The sequence below is a fragment of the Jaculus jaculus genome, chromosome 23 (assembly GCF_020740685.1).
Source record: "Jaculus jaculus isolate mJacJac1 chromosome 23, mJacJac1.mat.Y.cur, whole genome shotgun sequence".
Lineage (NCBI taxonomy): Eukaryota > Metazoa > Chordata > Mammalia > Rodentia > Dipodidae > Jaculus > Jaculus jaculus.
The window spans coordinates 5139769-5166349 of NC_059124.1; the positions used below are offsets into that span (position 1 = coordinate 5139769).

General features: G+C 41.9%; 1 protein-coding gene across 1 annotated transcript; it reads left to right on the top strand.

Annotated features, from left to right (window-relative positions):
- The first annotated feature begins 8540 nt into the window (after positions 1–8540).
- Klrb1 (killer cell lectin like receptor B1) lies at positions 8541–22297 on the top strand. Its single transcript, XM_045139795.1, has 6 exons — positions 8541–8625; positions 14406–14504; positions 17474–17548; positions 18491–18645; positions 19020–19132; positions 22174–22297. Exons 1-6 carry the CDS (start codon positions 8541–8543, stop codon positions 22295–22297), a joined length of 651 nt encoding a protein of 216 aa, XP_044995730.1.
- Positions 22298–26581: the final 4284 nt, after the last annotated feature.

Genomic DNA, 26581 nt, shown 5'->3' on the forward strand with positions numbered 1-26581 from the left:
CAACAAAAAGACACAGATTTGCAGACTGGGTTAAACAGCGGGATCCTTTAATTTATTGCCTCCAAGAAACTTACCTTTCTACAAAGGATGGACACTATCTTAGGGTGAAAGGTTGGAAAACAGTATTTCAAGAAAATGGGCCTAGAAAACAAGCAGGGGTTGCTATCCTAATGTCTGACAAGGTAGACTTCAGTCCAATATTAGTTTAAAAAGATAAGGAAAGTCACTTTATATTGATTAAAGGCACACTTCAACAGGAGAACATTGTAATCCTAAACATATATACACCTAACATGGGGACTCCCAACTCCATCAAACAAACACTATTAGAACAAAGGTCACAGATAACACCAAACACAGTGGTAGTGGGGGACTTCAACACCCCACTCTCATCAGTTGACAGGTCATCCCAGCAAAACAATAAACAGAGAGGCATCTGGATTAAATGAGGTCGTGGAAGAAATGTACCTAACAGATATATACAGGACATTTCATCCAAATGCTGCAGAGTATATATTCTTTTCAGCAGCACATGGGATATTCTCTAAAATAGATCATATATTATGACAAAGCAAATCTTAACAAATACAGGAAAATTGAAATAATTCCTTGCATTCTATCTGACCACAACGGAATCAAACCACAAATCAATAGCAAGAGAAGGTATACAGCATACACAAAATCATGGAAACTAAACAATATACTACTAAATGATGAATGGATCAATGAAGAAATCAAGAAATAAATTGAAAAATGCATAGAGTCAAATGATAATGAGAACACAACATACCAAAACCTTTAGGTCACAATGAAGGCAGTCCCAAGAGGGAAATTTATAGCTTTAAGTGCCTATATTAAGAAAAAAAGTCAAACCAGGCATGGTGGTGCACACCTTTAATCCCAGCCCTTGGGAGGCAGAGGTAGAAGGATTGCCGTGAGTTCAAGGCCACCCTGAGACTCCACAGTGAATTCCATGTCAGCCTGAGCTACAGCAAGACCCTACCTTGAAAAAAAAAAAAGAAAGAAAGAAATTAGAAAAGTCTCAAGTAAATGACCAAATGCTTCACCTTAAAGCCTTAGAAAAAGAAGAACAAGGCAAACTGAAAACCAATAGATGGGAAAAAATAATAAAGATTAGGGCAGAAATTAATGAAATAGAAACCAAAAAAACAATCCAAAGAATCAATGAAACAAAGAGTTGGTTCTTTGAAAGGATAAACAAGATTGATAAACCCTTAGCAAATCTGACCAAAAGAAAGAGAGAAGAAACAGAAATTAATAAAATTAGAGATGAAAAAAGGCACCATCATAACAGATACCAGAGAAATATCATAGAGACATACTATAAAAGCATATCTGAAAGAAATTGATGATTTCCTTGATTTATATGACCTACTTAAATTAAATCTAGATGAGATTAATCACTTAAATAGACCTATAACAAGTATGGAGATCCAAGCAGTTATCAAAACTCTCTCAGGCCCAGATGGATTCACTGCTGAATTTTACCACACCTTCAGGGAAGAACCGACACCCTTGCTTCTTAAGCTTTTCCTTAAAATAGAAAAAGAAGGAATCCTACCAAACCCCTTCTATGAAGCCAGCATCACACTGATACCAAAACCAGGCAAAGATAGAACAAAAAATTAAATTACAGACCAATCTTTCTTATGAACATCAATACAAAAACTCTCAACAAAATATTGGCAAACAGAATACAAGACTATATCAGAAAGATCATTCATCCCAATCAAGTAGGCTTTATCCCAGAGATGCAAGGATGGTTCAACATACACAAATCGATAAATATAATACATTATATAAATGGCCTAAAGAAAAAAAAAAATCACATGATCATCTCATTAGATGCAGAGAAAGCACTTGACAAAATCCAACATCCCTTCATGAAAAAAGTCCTCCAGAGACTGGGAATAGAAGGAACATATCTCAACATAATAAAGGCTATTTATGACAAGCCTACAGCCAACATATTACTAAATGGGGAAAAACTGGAAGCTTTTCCTCTAAAATCAGAAACAAGACAAGGTTGGCCACTGTCCCCACTTTTATTTAATGCAGTACTGGAAGTCTTAGCCATAGCAATAAGACAAGAGATACACATAAAAGGGATACAAATTGGAAAGGAAGAGATCAAGTTACCATTATTTTTCAGATGACATGATTCTATATATAAAGGACCCTAAAGACTCTACCAGCAAACTGTTACAGCTGCTAAACACCTACAGCCATGTAGCAGCATACAAAATAAATACACAGAAATCAGTAGCATTCCTATATGCTAACAACAAACACATGGGGTAAAAAATCAGAGAATCATTCCCATTCACAATTGCATCAAAAAATAAAATACCTTAGAATAAACCTAAACAAGGAAGTGAATGATCTCTACAATGCAAACTATAAAACGTTCAAGCGAGAAATTGCAGAAGACACTAGGAAATGGAAATACACCCCTTGTGCTTAGATCAGAAGAATCAATATTGTGGAAATGGCAATCTTACCTAAAGCAATCTACACATTTAATGCAATCCCCATCAAAATTCCATCAGCATTCTTCATGGAAATAGAAAAACAATCCAAAAATTCATTTGGAAGCCCAAAAAAACTCAAATATCTAAAATAATACTGAGCAATAAAAATAAGGCTGGTGGTATCACCATACCTGATTTTAACCTATACTACAGAGCCATAGTAACAAAATCAGCATGGTACTGGCACAAAAGCAGACATGTAGATCAGTGGAACAGAATAGAGGACCCAGATGTAAGCCCAGGTAGCTATAGCCACCTGATATTCAACAAAAATGCCAAAAATACTTGTTGGAGAAAAGACAGCCTCTTCAGCAAATGGTGTTGGGAAAACTGCATATGTATCTGTAGAAGGATGAAAGTAGATCCTTCTCTCTCTCCATGCACAAGAATTAAGTCCAAATGGATTAAAGACCTTGACATCAGACCTGAAACTCTGAAACTGCTAGAGGAAAAAGTAGGGGAAACCCTTCAACATATTGGTCTTAGCAAAGACTTTCTGAATACAACCCCAATTGCTCGTGCAATAAAGCTACAGATTAACCACTAGGACCTCATGAAATTATAAAGCTTTTGTACAGCTAAGGACACTGTGAATAAAGCAAAGAGGCAACCTACAGATTGGGAAAAAATCTTTGCCAGCTATACATTTGATAGAGAATATACAAAGAACTCCAAAAGTTAAATAATAAGAAATCAAACAACCCAATTAAAAAAATGGGCTATGGAACTAAATAGAGAATTCTCAAAAGAAGAAATACAAATGGCATATAAGCATCTAATAGCAGGTTCTTCATCCCTAGTCATCAAGGAAATGCACATAAAAACTATGTTGAGATTCCATCTTACTCCTGTCAGATTGGCTACCATCATGAAAACCAATGGCCATAAATGCTGGCAAGGATGTGGAAAAAGAGGAACCCTTCTACACTGCTGGAGGGAATGCAATCTAGTCCAGCCATTGTGGAAATCATTGTGGAGGTTCCTAAGACAGCTAAAAATAGGTCTACCATATGACCCAGCTATAGCACTCCTAGGCATATATTCTAAGGACTCATATCATTACCTTAGAGATACTTGCTCAACCATGTTTATTGGCACTCAATTCACAATAGCTGGGAAATGGAACCAGCCTAGATGTCCCTCAACTGATGAGTGGCTAATGAAGATATGGCACATTTATACAATGGAGTTGTACTCAGCAGTAAAGAAAAATGAAGTTATGAAATTTGCAGGAAAATGGATGGATCTGATTATATTAAGTGAGGTAACCCAGGCCCAGAAAGCCAAACATCTCATGATCTCTCTCATATGTGGATCATAGCTACAGATGACTGGACTTCGGTGTGAGTAGGAAAAAAACTCAGTAGCAAAGGCCAGTAATCTAGAAAAGAAATATAAAGGGAAGAGAAAGGAAGGGAGGGGGTACTTAATAGGATGGTATTGTATATATGTAAGTAGAAGAATAGATTAATGGGGGTTAAAAGGCCCAAGTGAGGTCAGGGGAAGAGACTGAGTAAAGGAAAGGTGGAGGGAGGGCTAATCAAAATCTAAGAGGATATAAATAAATCATGTAGAAAGCTACTTTTTTGGACAATGGAACACTCAGGAGCTGTAGATTGTTGCTAGAAAATTTTCAGTGCCAGGGATGGGATACCTTCCAGTGAGTTGTTGGCCTGGGACGTCCCTTATGCCCCCCAAAACATTACAGGCCCTTACTGAGGCCCTTGGTTTCCCACCTGGAATAGATGGTAAGACCCTATTGCTGAAGAGTCCATATACTTAGGCTGCAAGGCCACTGAGAAATCCTGCTGGAACTGAGCTGATAACTTCCTCCATGTAAACCAGCTGACAGAAAGCTGGAAGAAGTCATTCTGCATGCAGTTCAATGGGAGAAAGAGAAATCACCAGTGAAGATACTCAACAGTGGACACTGCAAGACTTATATTTTGCCAGCCAGGCCAAATGAGCCAGCGGGGGCAATACTGGTACATCTGTCATGGTGGAAACCAACTGCCCTCTAACTGGACTGGAGGCCCACTCCATGGGAAGGAATACATCCCTGATACTGAAAACTTAAAACAGGGGTAGTCATGAGCCCTCAGGGCATAACGTCTGCTGGTGTCTGGCTAAATGTATATACTATGCTAATCAAAATGCCCAGTAAACACTTCTCTTAATGTTCATAACTATATATTAATACTACTCTCACTTTTGATAAAGAACCTTCTCTTTTCAGATGGCAGTTACCTTGGGATGACTCAGAAGGCATCATGGTGCTGGAAAGAACTGATAGGAGTACTCAGTACTGCAATATCTCTATCACACCTTCCAAGGCTCAGGGTCTATTGTGGAAGAGCCAAAGGAAGGACAGGACTCCTTACCATGTGCTCCTCCAGACACAAATGGCCTGGACATCCATGACCTCACAGTGCCTGACACTACCTACACAAGACTGACATAATAGGGGGAAAAGATCATGACATCAAAATCAAAGAAAGAACGATTGAGAGGAGGAAGGAATATGATGGAGAATGGAATTTCAAAGGGGAAGTGGGGGGAGGGAGAGCATTAACATGGGATGTTGTTTATAATCATGGAAGTTGTTAATAAAAAATAATAATAAATTTAAAAAGACACAGCAAAAAAAAAAAAATAACAAGATTGGGCTGGAAAGATAGCTTAGTGGTTTAGGTGCTTGCCTGCAAAGCCAAAGGACCCCAGTTCAATTCCCCAGGGCCGACATAAGCCATATGCACAAGTTATGCATGCATCTATCATTTGTTTCAGTGCCTAGAGGCCCTAGGGTGTCCATTCTCCCTCTCTCTATCTGCCTCTTTCTCGCGCTCTCTCTCTCTCTCTCAAATAAATAAAAATAAAACTCAAGGTTGCTATAGTGATGCAACATTTTAATCATTTAGATTTATTGTCGTTATGTTTACTCTCACACTGTAACCATTCTCTCACCCACACAAACATTCATCGTCTAGCCCATGTTCAACAGCAATGAGATTAAGATAAGCTTGGCATTCTGGTACATTCTGCAGCAACTGTAGCATGCAAGCAATCAGATGATCAGATGACCTCATTAGCATAGCTAACTTCTCCAGGTCTGGCTCCTCAGGCTGGGATTACTTTTATAGACACAGTAACGGGGAACACGACACAGTCTCCTGTGATGGAAGCCCTGGTGCCGGTGGTCAGTGCTGGTCCTCAAGCTGTGTGGCAGACAAAATGATCCAGGCGCACCCGACCTGTTGCAGGTGGACAGTAAAAGTCTCTGTGGTTCATACGGCTTGTTGGAACTTTTGTAGCTTAGCAACCTCTGCAAGCCGCTACTAAGGAAATCACCTCTCCTTAGATCTCTTATTTTTTTAAAAAAAAGAAAAATTTATTCATTTATTTATTTGCAAACAGAAAGAGATAGAGGAGAAATAGATAGAGAGAGTGAGCAATCCCCACCCTCTAGCCACTGCAAACAAACTCCAGATGTTATGCGCCACCTTGTGCAGCTGGCTTTTACATGGGTATTCTGGGGAATTGAACTCAGGTTGTTAGGCTAGGTAGGAAAGCACCTTAGTCACTGAGCCATCTCTCCAGCCCAGACCTCGTATTTTCACCAGGGCTATTGTGCATTTCTTCTGGTATCAGTCATGCTTCAGAACTCAAGGTTCAACTTCAGTGACTTCAAAGCATTGCTTTAGTTATCCTTATTCGAGCCTCAGACTAATCAGGTCTTTCTAATCCATCTCCACGTTTTTCACTGGCTATGAGACTGCTTCATGAAATGAGGTCCCTGAGCCATTTTGAATATGTGGAAATTTTATTCACATACATCTCATCTAAGGCTAACCACATCTTGGCAACTTTGCTGGTTAACCTCTGGTTGTTTACTTGACAGGATTTAGAGTCGCCATGGAAACAAATCTCTTTGGCATATGTGTTAAGAATTTTCTAGACTAGATTAGCAGGTGGTAAGAACCACCCTAACTGAATGGCACCATTCTGCAGCTGGGGATCCTAGACTGTGCAGAAAACAGAAAGCCAGCTGAGCACCAGTATTCCTTACTCACTGTGCCCAGCGTGACCAGCTACTTGAAGCTTCTGCCACTGTGCGTTTCCCAGCATGACGGACTGCAAGGTGGGACTCTAAGCTGAAATAAACCTTTCCTCCCTTAAAGGGATATTTGTCAGATATTCTGTCCCAACAATAAGAAATAAGCAATAAGAATCTGGGTGTGGTGGCACATGCCTTTAATCCCAACACTCGGGAGGCAGAGATAGGAGGATCACCGTGAGTTTGAGGCCACCCTGAGACTCCATAGTGAATTCCAGGTCAGCCTGAACCAGAGTGAGACCCTACTTAAAAAAAAAAAAAAAGAGAAGAAAAGAAAAGAAAAAGAAATAAGCAATAAGAAAGCAAGTGATCCAGCAAGGGAAGTGGTTTATGTGGCAGGAATGTGCATTATTCATAAGTTTTCAGGTGATTTTTTACATACGAGAACTTGAGATGCTAATATGTACTGAAAGTTGAGAATGTTTCTAGAAATACTCAAATTAATTCAAGCTGGACAACACTAGTAACTCTTCCATGATTGTCTAAAATCTTGAGTTAAGATGAATTACCCATCAAAACCAAATGCCTAGAGTTGAGTGAGATGACTGTTTTCTCAGCAGATACCTGGAGAGAACTTCGGTTGAATCACAGAGAAGTAGGCTGTGAAACCCACAAACACTTACGTCTCGTGCCGTAATTATCAATGATCTTAAAGAAGGAGCGTGGGACCCATAACCGATGCAGAAGAAAAACTTCTGCCATATGTAGGCCCTTCCCACCTGCTGCAGTTCAAAGCCAGCAGACCCCTCCCACCGTTGAGTAATTCTGCGCATCTGGCACAATTGTGCTGTGAAAATGACGACACGGAGATCCTGGCTCTTCCTCTCCCGATTCACTTGTACCGAGAATGTCAGGCTTGGAGGCAGTAACGATCTTTGCTGAAAGGATCTAGGGCAGAGAACCCTTGAAAGAATGAGAAAAATGTCAACCTGGAGAGATGGCTTAGCGGTTAAGCGCTTGCCTGTGAAGCCTAAGGACCCCGGTTCGAGGCTCGGTTCCCCAGGACCCACGTTCGCCAGATGCACAAGGGGGTGCACGCGTCTGGAGTTCGTTTGCAGCGGCTGGAGGCCCTGGCGTGCCCATTCTCTCTCTCCATCTGTCTTTCTCTCTGTGTCTGTCGCTCTCAAATAAATAAATAAATAATAAACAAAAAAATTTTTAAAAAAGAATTAGAAAAATGCCATAGGCTTAGGTACTGTACTTTCTATCACTGGAAAAGATTTGAAATTCTTTCCCTGTGTAAAAGTCTTCTCATCACACGTGCCCTGAGCAGAAAGCTGGGGATAATATAGTGAGTCTCTTCCCATTCCTTTTCTTGCTGTAAGTCCGTGGTTTTAGCACACTCGGTCCTTTTCCTTACTCACAACCTCTGTAGCACAGATACTCCAGGAGGATTTTAGAAGTTTGACTCTTCTCAGGTAGCTCCATGGGCACTGTGCATTGATTTTTATTTAAGCAACATGGCTTTAAAAAAGAAAAAAAGTCTTAATTTCTGAGGGTGGGAGAAAGGGATCCCTGAATTTGTATTCAAGATGAGTCTTTCATTTGATTTTTCCTATGCTCAACCATGAGAGAACAACTCAAACCAGATGGTTAGAGAAATAAGAGCAAAAAAGAGGCCTTTCCAATATTTGGTCAAATGGACCATTAGCTGCATCTTCCTTTTTTTTTTTTTTTTTTTTTAGCCTAAAACGTAGCATGTGTTAACAGACATCATCACGCTCAGTAACTTATGGGGAAAACTCTCACTTGCAAGTGTCGGTGGGAGGGGTCACAGAGCATTCACAGGGAGAACTTCCTTTTGCTCAGTTTGTCTCACAGAACGTAGGGTTTGTCCTGGCTCACAAGTTCAGTGTCACAGTCCCCAGTCTTCAATGGACACCTCAGTGGTCTATGCGGACTTAAATATACCCAGGACCTCAAGACCTAAAAATACATCATCACCAGCCCTCCCCCGAGGTAAGCAGTTTTATTTCTTCTTTTGGCGTTTGAAAATCTTCCAGAGTTAAGATATCCCTCTTAAAAAGTGAAGTTTGAAATTAATGCTATAAAGATGAGCAGATGTTTGATGTCCTAGTGTTTAAGAACACAGGAAAGTTTGGTGGCAGATCATCACAACATTGGAGAGAAAAGGCTCATACATTCATTTTTGCTCAGGTGGTCAGATGAAACATGAATATCATTTTCCCTTTTCCCTTAGCTAAAAGACTCTGAAGCAATAATATTTCCATAGATGAGCAAAAGAATGTAGGCTTCCCAGCCGGGCATGGTGACACTTACCTTTAATCCCAGTCCATGAGTTCAAGGCCATCGGGTCTTGGGGTCTGCAAAAAAGCTTCATTATAATGCTTCCCTCCAGATCAGGGGAAAGTGAGGGGTTTGGATAACGGCACAGAGGACGTAATTAATTAGTGATTTTGTGCTGGGGAAAAGCAAGTCCTGTTTTCTCCTGTTTATACCTAGCAAAAGTAGGCCCCGGGGATTATGGAGTTGGTGTGTATGAAAATGAATGTCCACAAAGACAGCAAAGAGTTCTTTCCCCACACTTCTAACGTCCCAAACCAATGGGACTAGTAAAATTGTCTATTATAATGATTATCTACAAACCTTTAATCTTAAAGAAAACAGGCAGAAAAAAAAAAGTTAATACTCTAAAAAAAATCCAGAGCGGTGTGTAACTAGAAACGCACAGACATTACGGGGCAATAACAGCGAAACCACCCTGGCCCAGCTGCTCAAAGTGCAGTAGATTTGTAACACACTGATTAGATCTGTCAGTAAAGAAAACCAGAAAGAGAGGCTCTGTGGCTAAGTGGACAGAGGTTTGCCCTGTTGGTGAGAAGTATGTCAAGTGTACAAAATGTCCTTAGATTTTACTGATTCGTTCAAAAATAACCACCTATACTATGTGCCAAACACTGCTGTACATGGTTGGGATACATCAATGAACAAGTGGAAAATTTTTTCCTTCATAGAGTTTGTATCACTGTGGAGGTTTATAATCAGTGAGAAAAAAAAAAAAAAAAACAGCAGCCAGGCGTGGTGGCACACACCTTTAATCCCAGCACTCGGGAGGCAGAGGTAGGAGGATCGCTGTGAGTTCGAGGCCACCCTGAGACTCCATAGTGAATTCCAGGTCAGCCTGGGCTAGAGTGAGACCCTGCCTCAAAAAGAACGAAACAAAACAACAACAACAACAACAAAAAAAAATGCCTGCATGAAAGACCTTCTGTTAAATTGCCAACAAGAAACAAGTTTAAGGGGAAATTAGGATTTTGATTTGGGAGACGAAAGAGTAATCATGTCAGGTCTTCCTGAGAAGAAGTTGATGGAGCCATGTCCTAAAACAAGGCAGGTGACAAATCCTCGCTGCCTCAGAGAAGGGTCTTACAGGGAGCCCGAGGGGAAAATGCAAACCTTTGAATGCGCGACACACCTGCGATGTTCTGGAATATGCATGCGGGGTGTACCTGGAGGAATGGCAAGGCAGATAGGAGAGGAACTGTGCGGCATTTTATACACTCGAAATGCTGCGCAGGAAACCATGTAAGTGGCTGAATAAACATAACTATATATATATCATCCCTAAGCAGTTACTTGCACCTAACTAAAGTTCCCATGAGCGCTTCCATGACCCGGGGTTACTCCTCCAGGCCTGACCTCATGCAGCAAAAACACAATACCAAGCTTGCCTCCTCCCAGGACAGGATGCTCTGTGCACTTCCTGGAATTTTAGCAAGAATGGGTGACAGTTTTTTCAAAGGTCACCCAAGCCGCCTTGCACCTATAGTCAAACAAACACTTTCAAACAAAACAGAAGTGACCGCCAGCTGGTTATCACGGGCCAAGCAGTGCTCAGCAGTGTAGAAACACGTCGCACAACCCTAATCAGAGCTTCACTTAGCAGGTCCTGCCCCCATTTGACAGGTGGAGAAGTCTATGGTTGATGAATGCAGAACATATTGTCCCAAAATAACATATTGCCCTAAATTTGAAAGACTATTTTAGACTTCAGTAACAAACGTTAAAATAGTGACTGTATGAAGCTTTCTCCATTTTACAAACAAACTTGGAATTCAGAGGGAGCAACAGGCGAGGAAGAGATGAAAATGTGAAATACTATGCAGGTATAAAACTTGAAATGTGGTTGGTTGAGCTTATTCGGTGGGCTCAGTCATTTGGCTTCACACTACCTTTCATAAGAAAGTCTTGGCTTGGTTTCCTTGTGTTCAGATGTATCCCCAGGGCCTGGAGTCCCGTCCGGTGTCCACTCATGTCCTGCAGAGCAACATGTGATAACCCACTGGCCACCTCCTCAGGTCTAATGTACTGCCTGCGTCTCCTGTGATATCCTTGTATCACATCTTACCCAATAACCTCTCACTGTTGCCCACAGAAGGTTCCATGCTCTCAAGTCTCTTTTGTATAAAATGCAGTGTTTGCCTATAGCCTCTGGGCACATTCTGTGTGCTTTAGATAATCTCCACGTGACTTCCCATACTTGGTACAGTTGGAGCGGCACAGGCAATGCTGTCACACTGCATTTGCTTAGGGAACAGCGGTGAAGACGTCTGCACCCGACTCACACAGATGCATGGGCTTAAGTATGCTTAATGTCAGGCAGCAGTTATCTGGGTCTATGGGTACGGGCTCAAAAGAGAAGGCGGGGGCTGGAGAGATGGCTTAGCGGTTAAGCGCTTGCCTGTGAAGCCTAAGGACCCCGGTTCGAGGCTCGGTTCCCCAGGTCCCACGTTAGCCAGATGCACAAGGGGGCGCACGTGTCTGGAGTTCGTTTGCAGAGGCTGGAAGCCCTGGCGCGTCCATTCTCTCTCTCCGTCTATCTGTCTTTCTCTCTGTGTCTGTCGCTCTCAAATAAAGAAATTAAAAATTTTTTAAATAAATTTAAAAAAAAAAAAAAGAGAAGGAGGGCTCACTGTCTTCTGTGGGACATTTTGTTCTTTTTTCTCTCCCCTCCCTATCTTCCCTTGTTCTTTCTCCCTAGGAACATTTTCTTTTTAAATTCACATCTTTTGTTGTTGTTGGTATTTTTATTTATTTTTTTGAGAGCAACAGACAGAGAGAGAAAGAGGCAGAGAGACAGAGAGAGAATAGGCATGCCAGGGCTTCCAGCCACTGCAAACGAACTCCAGACACATGTGCCCCTTTATGCACCTGGCTAAAGTGAGCCCTGGGGAATCGAGCCTCGAACTGGGGTCCTTAGGCTTCACAAGCAAGTGCTTAACCACTAAGCCATCTCTCCAGACCCTCTAGGAACATTTTAAAGAAAACCAACACACTTGAAGGAACATTGGGATCCTAATGCTGACTTAGATACCAGAGAATGTAGTGTTTGTCCCCAAATCTGAGTTACACAATCCAGTTCCCAGGAATAATTTAATAAAATAAGTAAGTAGAAAAAGTAGAAATTGGCATATAGACCATTCTGGAGTGTAGAATGAGAATAAAAGACAATATTGTAGCATATCTGATTTAAGTTTTTTAACATGAGCTCAAAGTATGTAATCATTTACTCTAAGAAATATTTATTGAAAAATAAAACTATAGCTGGAGATATGGCTCAGTGGTTAAGGTGCTTGCCTACAAAGTCTAACGACCCCGGCTCATTCTTCAGGACCCACATAGAGCCAGATGCACCAAGTGGTGCATGCATCTAGGGTTCACTTGAAGTGGCTAGAGGCCCTGGAGTGCCCATTCTCTCTTTGCAAATAAATAAATACATGTGTGTGCGCGCACACACACACATGCATGCATAAACAGACTATACAAATAAATCAGTAGCTGCAAAAATTATGGGCCCTTAGCAATGGTAGCACATGTCTATAACGAAGGCACTTGGAATGTGGAGGCAGGAGGATGAAAAGTTCATGGTCATCCTTAACAGCACAGTGAGGGGAGGCCATCCTGGACTATATGACATTCTATCTCAGAAACAGAACAAAAGAGACAAAACACACACAACGGAAATAGGAAGTCTTTACTTAGAATGGTTCTTGTGTCCAATAACTCAATATAGAAACCCATTCATACTGGTAACGCATGTTAATGTTATAAATTCAATGAAAGCAAAGGGGTGTACAAGCATGGGAACTAACAAAGTTTTCTCCATATATACTTATATGTACATATATATACATATATATACATATATATAATATATATATGAATATATATATACATATACTTGTGCATATATACTTATATATACATATATATAATATATATATATATGAATATATATATACATATACTTGTGCAAGTAACATTCACTGTTTTCTATATGAAATCTACATTTTTGAAGTTGTCTAGAAGCAAAATAAATTAACAGTGTTGTGATAATTTATGACTACATTTCATAAATTTAGACAATCACAGCTTCTGACAATTCACGAGAGTAAATGATATGATTACCAGGCAAAACAATGATGTATAGTGTGATGTTTAGACAATGAAGTTATAGACATATATACATGCTATGTTATATTATGTTATATTATACAACTGTAGTTTGTTCCAAGTTAGAAAAACCTCATTCAGAGCAATAGTAAAGCAAATCTCATATCCAAGAATAGAATCCTATACCATCAGCATGTGGTGCTTAGCACAAAACTGAAGCTCAAAAAATGTATCTTGGGGCTGAGGAGATGACTTAGTGGTTAAGGCACTTGCCTGCAAAGCCAAAGGACCTAGGTTCGATTCCCCAGGACCCACATAAGCCAGATGTACAAGATGGTGCAGGTGTCTGGAGTTCGTTTGCAGCAGGTGGAGGCCCGGTGCGCCCATTCTCTCTCTCTTTGCTTCTTTCTCTCTCTGTACTTCTCTCTCTCTCTCTCTCTCTCTCTCTCTCTCTCTCTCTCTCTCTCTCTCTCAAAAAATAAATTAAAAAAAAAATTTAGGGCTGGAGAGATGGCTTAGCGGTTAAGCGCTTGCCTGTGAAGCCTAAGGACCCCGGTTTGAGGCTTGGTTCCCCAGGTCCCACGTTAGCCAGATGCACAAGGGGGCGCACTCGTCTGGAGTTCGTTTGCAGAGGCTGGAGGCCCTGGTGCGCCCATTCTCTCTCTCTCCCTCTATCTGTCTTTCTCTCTGTGTCTGTTGCTCTCAAATAAATAAATAAATAAAATAAAAATAAAAAGTAAATTTTTAAATGTATCTTGAAGAAATGAAGATCCTCCTTCTGTGAGGGCCCCTTAGACACACTTCCTGCAGTAGGACACACACCATATTGTCCCACAGCGCTCAGCAACGTTCGGATCATCTTCAAATCTATCAAATTGTGTTCCATTACCACCCCTTGGAACACAGACATGCATAAGTTTTATGAGACCGAGCACTCGAACGTGACTGAAAGTTAATCTTTGAAATTCACAGCAAAATAGTAGGGAGAGGAGCTGGAGAGATGGGTTGGTGGTTAAGGCGCTTGCCTGCAAAGCCAAAGGACCTAGGTTTGATTCCCCAGGAGCCACATATGCCAGAGGCACAAGGGGTGCCCTCATCTGGAGCTCATTTACAGTGGCTGTAGGCCCTGATGTGCCCATTCTCTCCGTTCCTCCCTCCTCCTTTCTCTCTTTCTCTCTCAAATAAATGAATAAAATAGTAGGGAAAGGTTATTTTCTCTACCCTACCCACAACTTGAACCTAATTGTCCATATTATCCAAGCCACCTTTCGTTTGTATCCCTGAGGCGCGCTATGAAGTTAAGCGTGTGGGTTTTGACTCCCCAGGTAGCTGCGCAGGCACCTGTCGGCACCAGCTGCTTGTGAGACTGGGCGGTGCCGCGCTGGTCCTTCTCATCCTGGGCGTGATCGGGTTCACTGTTTCAGGTAAGCTCAGCACTGCAGTTCCCTTCGCATCACCAGCACAAAGCACTCAACCAGGAGCAGCTCTGGGAGGAGAGGGTTTATATCAGCTTGCAGACCTGGGGGCGGGGGAGCTCCATGATGACAGGGGGAAACTGTGGCATGAGCTGAGGCTGGACATCACCTCCTGGCCAACATCGAGTGGGCAACAGCAGCAGGACAGGTGTGGCAAATACTGGCAAAGGGAAGCTGGCTAGAACACCCACAGGCCTGCCCTCAACAGCACACCTCTTCCAGGAGGCTCCAGTTCCCAAACGGCCCTGTGCAAGTAACATTCACTGTTTTCTACATGAGATCTACATTTCCGAAGTTGTCTAGAAGCAAAATAAATTAACAATGTTGTGATAATTTATGACTACATTTCATAAATTTAGACAATCACATCTTCCGACAACAATTCATGAGAGTAGATGATATGATTACCAGCTGGGGACATAGCATTCGGAATATAGGAGTTTATAGAGGATGCCTAATTCAAACCACCACATTAAGCCCCTTCCCCCCACACACCATGAACCTACAACCATCCATAGTGTAAAAGGTAAAACATTCATTCCAACTTTAAAAGTCTCCATAGTTTTTATCAATCCCAGCACTATTCAAGCTTCCCCAAAGTCCAAGATCTCTTTATTGGTAGGCAGTAAAACACACATATATATGGAAAGGAGTAAACCTTCACACTGCAGAAGATGGCACTGGGCATAACAAGGTTGGGCCGATACAATATCTAAAACAGACAGGGCAAATAATCAAGCTTCACAGCTCCAACATCTCTAACCAGTGACAAGTAGAGCTAGGCTGCTCACAGCCAGGGGGAAACTCCATCCTCACTGGCAGCTCTCCTTAGCAGCCATCCCATAGTCCTGGCATCTCCAGCTGATCCCCACTGCAACTCATGGTTAACCCTCACAGCTCCACAGGGCCTCCACACAGAGACTTCCAACAATCCTGCCTCACACTGCCCATGGCTATTTCCAAAAAAGCAAAACCATGTTACAAATCCAATGACACTTTCTTTCCTGTATTTGTTATACCCCATAGTACCAGGTAGGCTACCAACTTATTAATCTGGTGCAGGGGGATGGGTTAGGAAATAAAGCCAACTTTGAAGAAAAGGACACTCCTTCAGCATTCAGGCCCCTTACTTACAAAAGAGTTACCATTCTTTATTATTTTAATTTTTTTGTTTATTTTTACTTATTTATTTGAGAGTGACAGACAGAGAAAGAAAGAGGCAGAGAAAGAGAAAGAATGGGTGTGCCAGGGCCTCCAGCCACTGCAAACGAACTCCAGACGTATGCGCCCCCTTGTGCATCTGGCTAACGTGGGTCCTGGAGAATCAAGCCTGAAACCAGGGTCCTTAGGCTTCACAGGCAAGCGCTTAACTGCTAAGCTATCTCTCTAGCCCAAGAGTTAGCATTCTTTTTGATGCCGTAATGCAGAGCAGATGGCCCAGTCTCAATAGTTGTAATCTCTAAAACAATGGCAACTGAACTGAGAAGTTTTCTCTAGCCCAAAGCTCATTTCTCTCTGTGCCATACCCTTGTGCTTACACCAGTCCAGCCAGTAGCAAACAACTCTGTTTAAGTTCTCAGAGCACTGGCAAAACAACAAGCCTCTCACACAAAACACTTCTGACACAGTCCAGACAAAGGTCTTTCTCACCCTCATAAGCCAAATGTCACAGTCCATAGTTCTTATGGCATCCAGGTCTTTCAACTCTGACCACAACACTCGATGAAACTCTGCTTCCAGCCCTGCAAGACACGTCTTAAACCAAAGTCTTAAATCCTACCCCCTTCTTCCCACAATTTAGTTCCAAAAAGCCAAAAGCCACACAGTCAGATTTCTTGCAACAGAAATACCTCTTATTGGTACCAGTTTTACTATTGCAGTTACTTTCTTGTTGCTGACACAAAGCACCCAACCCAAAGCAGCTTGCATGGGGAGGGGGGGAAGCATTCGTTTTGGCTTGCAGACTCAAAAGGGAAGCTCATGGAAAACCAGAGCGTGATTGAAGGCTAGACATCATCTCCTGGCCAACATCAGGTGGACAACAGCAGCAAGACAGTGTGCAAAACACTGGCAAGGGGATGCCACTATAACACCTATAAGCCCACCCCCAGTACACACCCCCAGCATGAGGTTCCAGTTCCCAAATTGCTGTCATGTGGGGACCTTTCATTCTGAACACATGAGTTTATGGGGGACACCTAATTCTTTGCCTCGGGATTTTTTTTATTTTCTCTTCTTGATTTTTCTGAGAGTCACTATTGGGTGTGACACATGTGCTTGCCTAACTTTATAAAAGGTCACAATTGCAACAAAAACATGACCATATCAAAAAAAAAAAAACTAAAAGGCCCAAATATTTACAATTTACTGCCTGCCTGCTAAATTCCAGGTGGCAGATACAACCTTTCTCTTGGATTAGATATAATTATATTACACCTGTTTTGAAGATGAGAAAGTTCAAATAAGAGGGTAAGCCATTTAAAAGTCTAAGCAAAGGGCTGGAGAGATGACTTAGTTGTTAAGGCATATGCCTGGGAAGCCAAAGGACCCAGGTTCAATTCTCCAGGATCCACATAAGCCAGATGCACAAGGTGGTACATGCGTCTGGAGTTTATCTGCAATGGCTGGAGGCCCTGACACACCCATTCTCTCTATCTGCCTTTCTCTCTCAAAATAAATAATTTTCTTTTAAAATTAGTTCTAAGTAAAGCCCTCAGATCCCATGTTATATCACACAGCAGCTGTGTGAGTCACTGCTCTGGGCTTATCTTGTTTGCTGCACTACCAATCTCTTACCTTCTGTCCATCTTTGAGCTTGTTGAGATAACATGACTTCCTAAAATGATAGATATAACTTGCTCTCCACCATATATTCCAACTTTCCATCCTCTCTGTATGTTTTTTTTTTTTTTTCCCAGTTCGATTCTTAACCCAAAAGTCATCAGCAGAACAAAGCAGTGTGGATGTCCAAGAGAACAGGACTAAACCAACAGGTAACTTTGTGGCTGGGTTCCTATAAGACTATCAGCTATTAAGGAAGTATTCAAAACCGGGCATGGTGGCACATACCTTTAATCCCAGCACTTGGGGGCAGAGGTAGGAGGATCGCTGTGAATTTGTGGCCACTCTGAGACTACATAGTGAATTCCAGGTCAGTCTGGGTTAGAGTGAGACACACCCCCCCTCCTTCTCAAAAAAACAGGAAAAAAAGGTATTCAGAGAGACACAGTACATATCAATGCAGTATATGTTACCTTAGTTAAGGCTAACAACAGCTCATCTGTGAAGACAATAATCTCACCATGGCTTTATGTTTGAGAAACCTGTGACATAAGAAGATTAAATGACTTGTTGAGAATCACATGATCGGTAAGTGACAATGCTTGGAATTGCATTTAGGCTATGTGACACTAAAGCCCGTGACCTTACCCAGAAGGCCACGCTGCCTCAGGCTGCAGGTACATTCACATCCAATCATAAACAAGCAAGCATTATATTAACGAGTGGAATATGCTTAAGTGAAACATTTATTTACTTATTTATTTTTTATTTTTGGTTTTTTGAGGTAGGGTCTCGCTCTAGCCCAAGCTGACCTGGAATTCACTCTGTAGTCTCAGAGTGGCCTCGAACTCACGGCGATCCTCCTACCTCTGCCTCCCGAGTGCTGGGAATAAAGGCGTGAGCCACCACGTCCCCGGCAGACATTTGGTATTTTAATGAAAATATCAAACAGTTAAATTGGTTGAAGTTAGTTAACAAAAACAAGACATGAAACGAATTATTTGTTATATTTCTTTGAGATAAGAAAGCATCAGTCTTGTCCTAAAATATGAATGAAAGTGCACTAGTAATGCAATTTTTGTGTGTAATCAATCGGTTGTGGTGCCGCAGGAACAGGGTAGAAACGTGACATTTGTTCTACTTTCTTACTGTAGAGAAACCAGCTCTTTTAAAGTGTCCGGAAGATTGGCATATAAGACAAAATAAATGCCTGCTGTTTCCTCAAGCTTCTGGCACTTGGAAGGAAAGCCTGGACAAGTGTACTTCAAAAGAGTCCACTTTGCTTCTGATCCGAGATCGAGAAGAATTGGTAAATCTTAAAGGAAATTGCTCAATAAAACTTAGCACTTTCTCTAACCTCTATCAGCGTCTCTGGACTTTAACCTTAAGTTGTCAATGCAATGGTAGGGGTCCCCACTTCAAGAAACTCATAACCTGAGGCCAGCGGGGGGGTGGGGGTGCAAATAGATACTTGGGCCACTAACAATAGAATGTGGTTGATGGGCTGGAAATATAAATATTTAGAAAGAAATTTCACAAAGAAGGAAGAATTAACTCTGACAAGGAGTTCAGAGTGAACTTCAGGTGTGGGTGACTCTTAAACTATATTTGGGAGATTAGGAGACAAATACAAATCATGAACAAAAACATGATGTTAAGCCCCTCCTTCTATTTGGATTATAGACAGACATACAGAACTTGGAAAATATTAAAGAAAATTTATTTTGGATTGGACTAAGTTACACATCGGAGAAAGTTTGGAAGTGGACAAACAACTCTATTTTCAATTCTGATATGTAAGTATCAGATGCGTTACCCTGGTTATTCAAATCCCAGGTCTACGCCATGAGGGAGTAATGGTGTCATTTCACATTAAATTTTATAGTTTTGATTGCGTTTAGATATGCCCAACAGATCCAGTATAGGATGAAAAAATAATTGCAAAATTGTCCATTGATAAATTTGAAATTTTCCATGTGTGAAAAGAGACCAGTTCTTTATAAGATTGTGTGTTTAGATATATACATGTATAGCTATATGAAATGAACTTTTGAAGGACAAAGATTACACTAACTAGATTAACATGCATGAAGTTTTAAATGTGCACTTGGTACCTACTGGCACATAAAATTTATCTCTTATTTTTCTTTGTACATTCTAATTTTACATAGCGTTGCTTGAGCAGCTGCTTTCAAATCTGTGGCAAACATATACCATAGTGTGTCACTAGGGCAACATAGCAAATCACAGAATATGAGAGGAAAATCAATACCAGAGTGTGTTGAGACTTCTGAGAGGAACTGCCCACATTATGACAAGCTGTGGTCTATTTTAACCTGTACTGAGAAAGACTCAGTATCTGAGGGGATGAATATATTGTATGCTAATTAGCTATTTGGTGCTGTGAAAAAAAAAATCTCTGAGATAAAAAACTTACGAGGAGAAATATCCTTTTGCCTCTTCATTGGAGAGTCCTAGTCCATAGTCGGCTTGGTACCTTGCCACCAGGCCCATGGCAATGCAGAAACATGAGAGAAGCCATGACAGAATAGAGCTTGTCACCTCCTAGTAAACAGACACCAGAGAGAGAGAGAGAAGGAAGGTCCAGGGAAAAGGAAGATCTACCCTTCAAATGCCTGCTCCCAGGCACCCACACCTTCCAGCTAGGCCCCCACTTTGTTCAAATATGTATGCCATGGGAATCCACTGAAGGGGTTGGAGCACTCCTGACCCCATCACCTCTCAGCAGTGTGACCAGCTGGAGACGTACCCTTCAAGCTAGACTCTCTGTTGTGGGGGATTCTTGGTGCCCAAGGCTTGAACAGTATCCGCAGATCACAAAGGAGCTCCACATTGCTTACTCTTTGTGTCTCGTCATTTTCCTATGGTGTCAGATTGTCAGGATAGCAACAGGCGCAATAGGAGCTTTAATGTTTCATAGTCAATTACATATTTTACCAGAATGCATAATTACTTGTAGAGACAAGAGCAGTTCTCCTTCCTAAGCTGAACCCTGCAGGACATGAGCAAGTTTCTACACAGAACATTGCATGAGTCTTTGCAGAAGGGTTAATATTGCATATTATGTTAGACAAATGTCTAAGAAGTTTGACTACAATGCACAAATTCTTTACATGAACATTTGACATTGGGAAACTAAGAGGTTGAGGGAGAGGCAGATGAGAGAAAGAACAAGGCATGCCAGAATTTCTAGCCACTGCAAATGAACTCTAGATCCATGTGACACCTTGTGCATCTGCCTTATGTGGGTACTGGGGATTGGAACCTGGGTCCTTAGGCTTCACAGCAAGTGCCTTAACCACTAAGCCATCACTGCAGCCCTCAATTTGATTTTAAAGATTGAGACTTTAAGGTAAGAATATTTAAAAGTGTTCTGATGAGGAATAAATTTATGAAAACATAGGCATACCCACTCTGTCTCATAGACTCTATGCTGATTCTATTAGTGTTTCCTGGTGATTATTTTGTAAACTTTATCTATACAAAAATGAAATTCTACTTGAGATCAGTCTATTTGTGTATTTACAGAGTACACAATAATGTTTCATAATACATAGCAAGGTTTGATTTTAGTGTGTGTGTGTGTTGATGAGTACATGAATGTGTGTGTATGTGAATTGCACATGTGTGTATATCATGTGTATCTTAACGGAGTTATGATATGAAATGCTTGTTTTATTATGATTCACAGTGAAAATATAATTAGGAAGCACCTAAGTGTAAAGAGAGAACTAAGGACACCGGTTTGAGGCTCAATTCCCCAAGACCCACGTAAGCCAAATGCACAAGGTGGAGTTTGTTTGCAGTGGCTGGAGGTCCTGGCACACCCATTCTCTCTCTCTTGCCACCCCCCCACCCTCTCTCTCTGTCACTATCAAATAAATAAATAAAAATAAGCAAAAAAAAATTAAAAAGAGGAGAGAGTTTTCCCAGAGGATTATTTTGGGAACTAAATAAGGTAATGTTGGAGTCCTCTGCAGAGGTCAGCTGGTGGAGGCCTGGGAAGCCATTGAAGGGATTGTGAAAGGAAGTCACTGAGTTGGGCAGGATCACCTTAAAGAAGTTACCCTGAAGATTGCAGAAAGAGCTTGGAGGATAGAAGAAATCAAACACAGGGGCATTTACAGTAGCGTGGCCCAGGGAAGTGCATGGTTCAACGAGCCTGCTGGGCACTGGGGTGAAGTCAGGTTTGCTGCTGTGGCCCAGCGGTGTCCATGAGGAAACAAGGAAAGGATAAGGACAACTGTGAGGGAGCCCCTGTCCATGCCACATACCACTTTCTGCTTGGGACACAAACAGAGGAGTCTCGAACTCTTCCCCTTCCTTGGACTCAGCCCGCACCCTGCTGGCGTCACGGGTGGGAATCTGCTCTCGCTTCCCCCAGCAGGGAGCCGCAGCAGCCCCTGACCCTGTACACGCACTCCACACGTCCACGACATTGACAGAGCGTCTTCTACATGCGGCCATCGCCCCCCAGTCACGTGTATCTCAATGCTTTCCCCAAATCTTAGCAAGATACAACTTCTCTCATTACACGACAGTGGAGGAGTCGGGAGATTTAGTTCCCAGTTCCCAAACCTTCTCATCTCAAGCGTCATCGTCATGATTCTTGCGGAAACGATTCTCCAGCGAACGCGAAGCTGGAGATTCTAGAGGCTTGTATCAGCTCTGCCTTTAATGTCTACACATGTTAATAACTGTGCATTGACTGCACCTTAACTATGTATTCTGCTTCCGTAACAGTCCATAGGGGAAAGTGCTGGCAGGACGATTAGGAGAAACTCCTGAAAGCTAAATTGGATCTTTTCCTCCTCAGATTGCAAATCATTGGGGTAGCTGAGCAAGGCAGCTGTGTAGCCATCTCACTGGACAAAGTGTTTTCTGAGCACTGTGAAGCCGACAACAAAATGATCTGCCAAAGGGACAGTGAACGTGTTTGAAATCAAGTGTGTCCGTAAACCCCAGCCTGATTTCTCTGCTGACCCAACGCATCTGTTCTTGCTGAACTGTCTGTGAAGCTGGCGCTGCCCAGGATACACCCAGCATCTCAAAGCAGGGGCTCCAAAACGGTTGTGAATCTCACAGATGTCAGTGTCTCATTTCTGCACTCTGTAAATGATGTCACATATGATGCATACCTCCAAGGGAGATGTTCTGTGGGAGGGAGCCCAGGTCAGCTGAGGAGGACTGGATTCTAATCCATTGATCATCTGGCCCTTAGCTGATCTGCAGAGGGCTTGTCCTTAGCAACAGCTCGCAAAGTCCTGTGTCTTGCTCTGGCGTTATGTTCTGTGCCGTCGCACCACAGGGCTAAAGAACACTGATGAAAGTCTTTGCTGTTAATGCGGAAGAGGTGGCGGAAAGCACGTAAGAGCCAAAGGAAGGGTAGGACTCCTTACAACGCGCTCCTCCAGACACAAAATGGCCTGGATATCCATGACCTCACAGTGCCTGCCACTACCTACACAAGACCATCATAAGAGGAGGAAAAGATCATGAAATCAAAATAAAAGAGAGACTGATTGAGATGGGGAGGGGATATGATGGAGAATGGAATTTCAAAGGGGCAAGTGGGGGGAAAGAGGTTATTACCATGGGATATTTTCTTTTTTATAATCATGGAAGATGTGAATAAAAATTGAGGGAAAAAAAGAATCTAAGAACCAAAGGATGGAGAGAACTTCTTACAATACTGTCATCCAAACACAAAATGGCCTTTGATATTCATGACCTCACAGTGGCTAACACTACCTATACAAGACCTAGATGCTAGGGTGGGGGAAAATGATGGCATCAAAATAGAAGAGAGACTACTTGGAAAGAAGAAGGGATTCCGTGTAGAGGGATTTGGTAGAGGGAAAAGGGAAGTGGTGGGAGGAGATCATGTTATATTGTCGATATGCACAGAAGTTGTCAATAAAAAGTCAAGAAACTCCAAAAAACAAAAAAGAAAGAAAGAAAGAAAGGAAGGAAGGAAGGAAGGAAGGAAGGAAGGAAGGAAGGAAGGAAGGAAGGAAGGAAGGAAGGAAGGGAAGGAAGAAGGGAGGGAGGGAGGGAAGGAGGGAAGGAAGGAAGGAAGGAAGGAAGGAAGGAAGGAAGGAAGGAAGGAAGGAAGGAAGGAAGGAAGGAAGGAAGGAAGGAAGGAAGGAAGGAAGGAAGGAAGGAAGGAAGGAAAGAAGTCCTTGCTGTTGACTCAGACATCAGAGGCCCACAGTTGAGGGGATTTGGGAAACGCACTAAGGTTTGACGGACATGTACAAAATTCATGTTGAAATGTCAATGTCATTACAATTTTATTAAAATAGTAAGACCAGGCTGGAGAAATGGCTTAGCAGTTAGGATGCTTGCCTGCAAAACCTAAGAACCCATGTTTGACTCTCCAGACCCCACATTAGCCAGACACACAAAGGTGAGACAAGTGCAAAGTCACACATGTCCACTAGGTGGCGCAGGCCTCTGGGATTTGATTGCAGTGGCTAAGACGCTGGTGCGCCAATTCTCTCAAAAATATATATATTTTAATTAAAAAATGGTAAGACCCCTAAGTGGCCAATGAACAGATTAATAATGCGGTGATGGGGTTAAGTCTGGTGAAACTGTGCCCTGTCCATGAGACCCCATCTACCATATCATGATGTGACAAATAGACCAGGGGCATATGCTGGCAGTTTGATGTTGAATTTCACTTCAGAACTGTCAGGTACATTTCTTTTCTCCACCAATATTATGGCAGTGAAAAAAAAAAAACAATTAATTGGACTAAAACAAGACCTCAACTCTTACTGCAGTGAAATAGGCCTTGCCATTTTACTTTTTCTCTACTTTTTCTTCGATCTATTTTTCTTTCTATGACTCACACACAGATAGTAGGTAGTATGAAATGAAATCTTTCACAATTCCAGTGAAAAACAAATGACGTTACTTCAATTCTTCAGTTTGAGGAAAATAAAGTAAAAATAAGCGTTTATTCTTGAATGCAGCTTTTTCTCAAAATTGTCTATGTAAATCAAGGGAGTAATTACGCAGAATTTGTTTTAAAAGAAGATATAATAAAATTTTTATGTAAATAGACACTTATGGGCTGGAGAGATGGCCTAGTGACTAAGGTGCTTGCCTGTGAAACCTAAGGATCCAGGTTTAATTCCTCAGTACCCATGTAAGCCAGATATACATGGTGGCACATGCGTCTGAAGTTCATTTGCAGTGACTGGAAGGCCATTGTGTGTGTGTGTCTCTCTCTCCCCCTCTTTCTCTCGTACAAATAAATAAAATATTTTAAATATATACATTTATATAGCCTGATCTTTTGATGTCAAATTAAATTCTTTCAATTGAAGTACATATTATCGTGATCCAAATAAAATTACAATTGCTATTTGCCAGCAATAAAGATTTCAAGTACATGTTACTAATTGTTTTTCAACATGTAAGACATCAAGGCATAATTATTTTGTAGAGATTCTTAGGAAAACAAACTATCTAGGGGAAACTTTCAGACAAAACCGCAGTGCGAGTGAAATAGATGAGGAAAAGTGATACTTGGAGGAAAGACGTGCAAACGTCAGAGCGGGCGGCTGAGCAGCAATGAGCAGAGAGGGCAGCCTGTCGGGCAATCCACCCGTAGTTAGGCACATCCCAGCCACAGAAGCCGAGAAGGGAGTCAAACAAGAAGTACCTTGTGGTGGCTTGAATGTAAATGTATGTCCCCAATAGCCTGAGGTATTTTTTATTAAAATTAAGTTTCCTAAACTGAGCATGGTGGCGCAAGCCTTTAATCTCAGCACTTAGGAGGCCAAAGGAGGAAAATCACTTTGAGTTCAAGGCCTCCTTCAAACACATGTTTACAACACATAGTGAATTCCCGGGCAGCCTGAGCTAAAGAGAGAGCCTACCTCTAAAATAAAAAAATTCAGTCTTGGGGCTGGAGAGATGGCTTAGCTGTTAAGGTGTTTATCTACAAAGGACCCACGTAAGCCAGATGCACAAGGGGGCACCTGCATCTGGAGTTCGTTTGCAGTGGGTGGAGGCACGCCCATTCTCTCTCTCTCTCACACTCTCTCTCTCCATTCATAAATAAGTAAATAAATACATTTTTTTAAAAATTAAGTCTCAGACTTATGCCTCCAGCAGGCAGAGCCCTCTGCGCTCCGTCCTGCGGGTGCTTTGCTACAGGCTCTCTGCCACAGAAGCAGGAGGTGAGATATTTTCTTGTGCCATGATGGAGCTGAGACTGGAATCTGCAAGCCAGAAAGAAACCTTTCTCTCCCATAAGCTCCTTCTGATCGACTATTTGTGCCAGCGACACAAAGAGTAACTGCAACATACCAGAAAAGTGAATTCTTTTTTTTTTTAATTAATTAATTTATTTATTTGAGAGCGACAGAGACAGAGAGAAAGACAGATAGAGGGAGAGAGAGAGAATGGGTGCACCAGGGCTTCCAGCCTCTGCAAACGAACTCCAGACGTGTGCGCCCCCTTGTGCATCTGGCTAACGTGGGACCTGGGGAACCGAGCCTTGAACCGGGGTCCTTAGGCTTCACAGGCAAGCGCTTAACCGCTAAGCCATCTCTCCAGCCCCAGAAAGGTGAATTCTGAGAAGTAATTTAGAGTCTTCAATGCTGATGGTGTCATGAAACAACTAACTAACACTAGAGTGTTGTTGGGTTCCCCTTTGTCTAATCTGGCAACAATTCAAGTTTGCTTTCAGAAACTCTTGGAAAAGAACCTCAGTTTGCCACGTTATGAGCTCATTTATTTTTCACTTTTAAATTTTATTTTATTTTTTGTTGTTTTATTTATTTCTTTATGTATTTGAGAGAGAGGAAGAGGCAGATATATATAGAGAGAGAGAGAGAATGGGTGCACCAGGGCCTCCAGCCACCGTAGATGAACTCCAGACACATGTGCCCCCTTGTGCATCTGGCTTACATGGGTCCTGAGGAACTGAACCTGGGTCCTTTGGCTTTGTAAGCAAATGTTTTAACTGCTAAGCCATCCCTCCAGCCCCTGGATAATTTCCTTAGGAAAGGTGAAATGAGATGAGAATACCTTCATTTATAGTGTTTTTTCACACTGATATTCTTCTTTATTTCTTCACCTACTAGAGAGTTTGATTAAGTTTGAGAAATGTATGTATATAGGTGGTATGTAGATAAAAAAGAAAAATAGGGGTTGGAGAAATGGCTGAGCAGTTAAGTGTGCTTCCTGCACAAGCGTGAGATCCT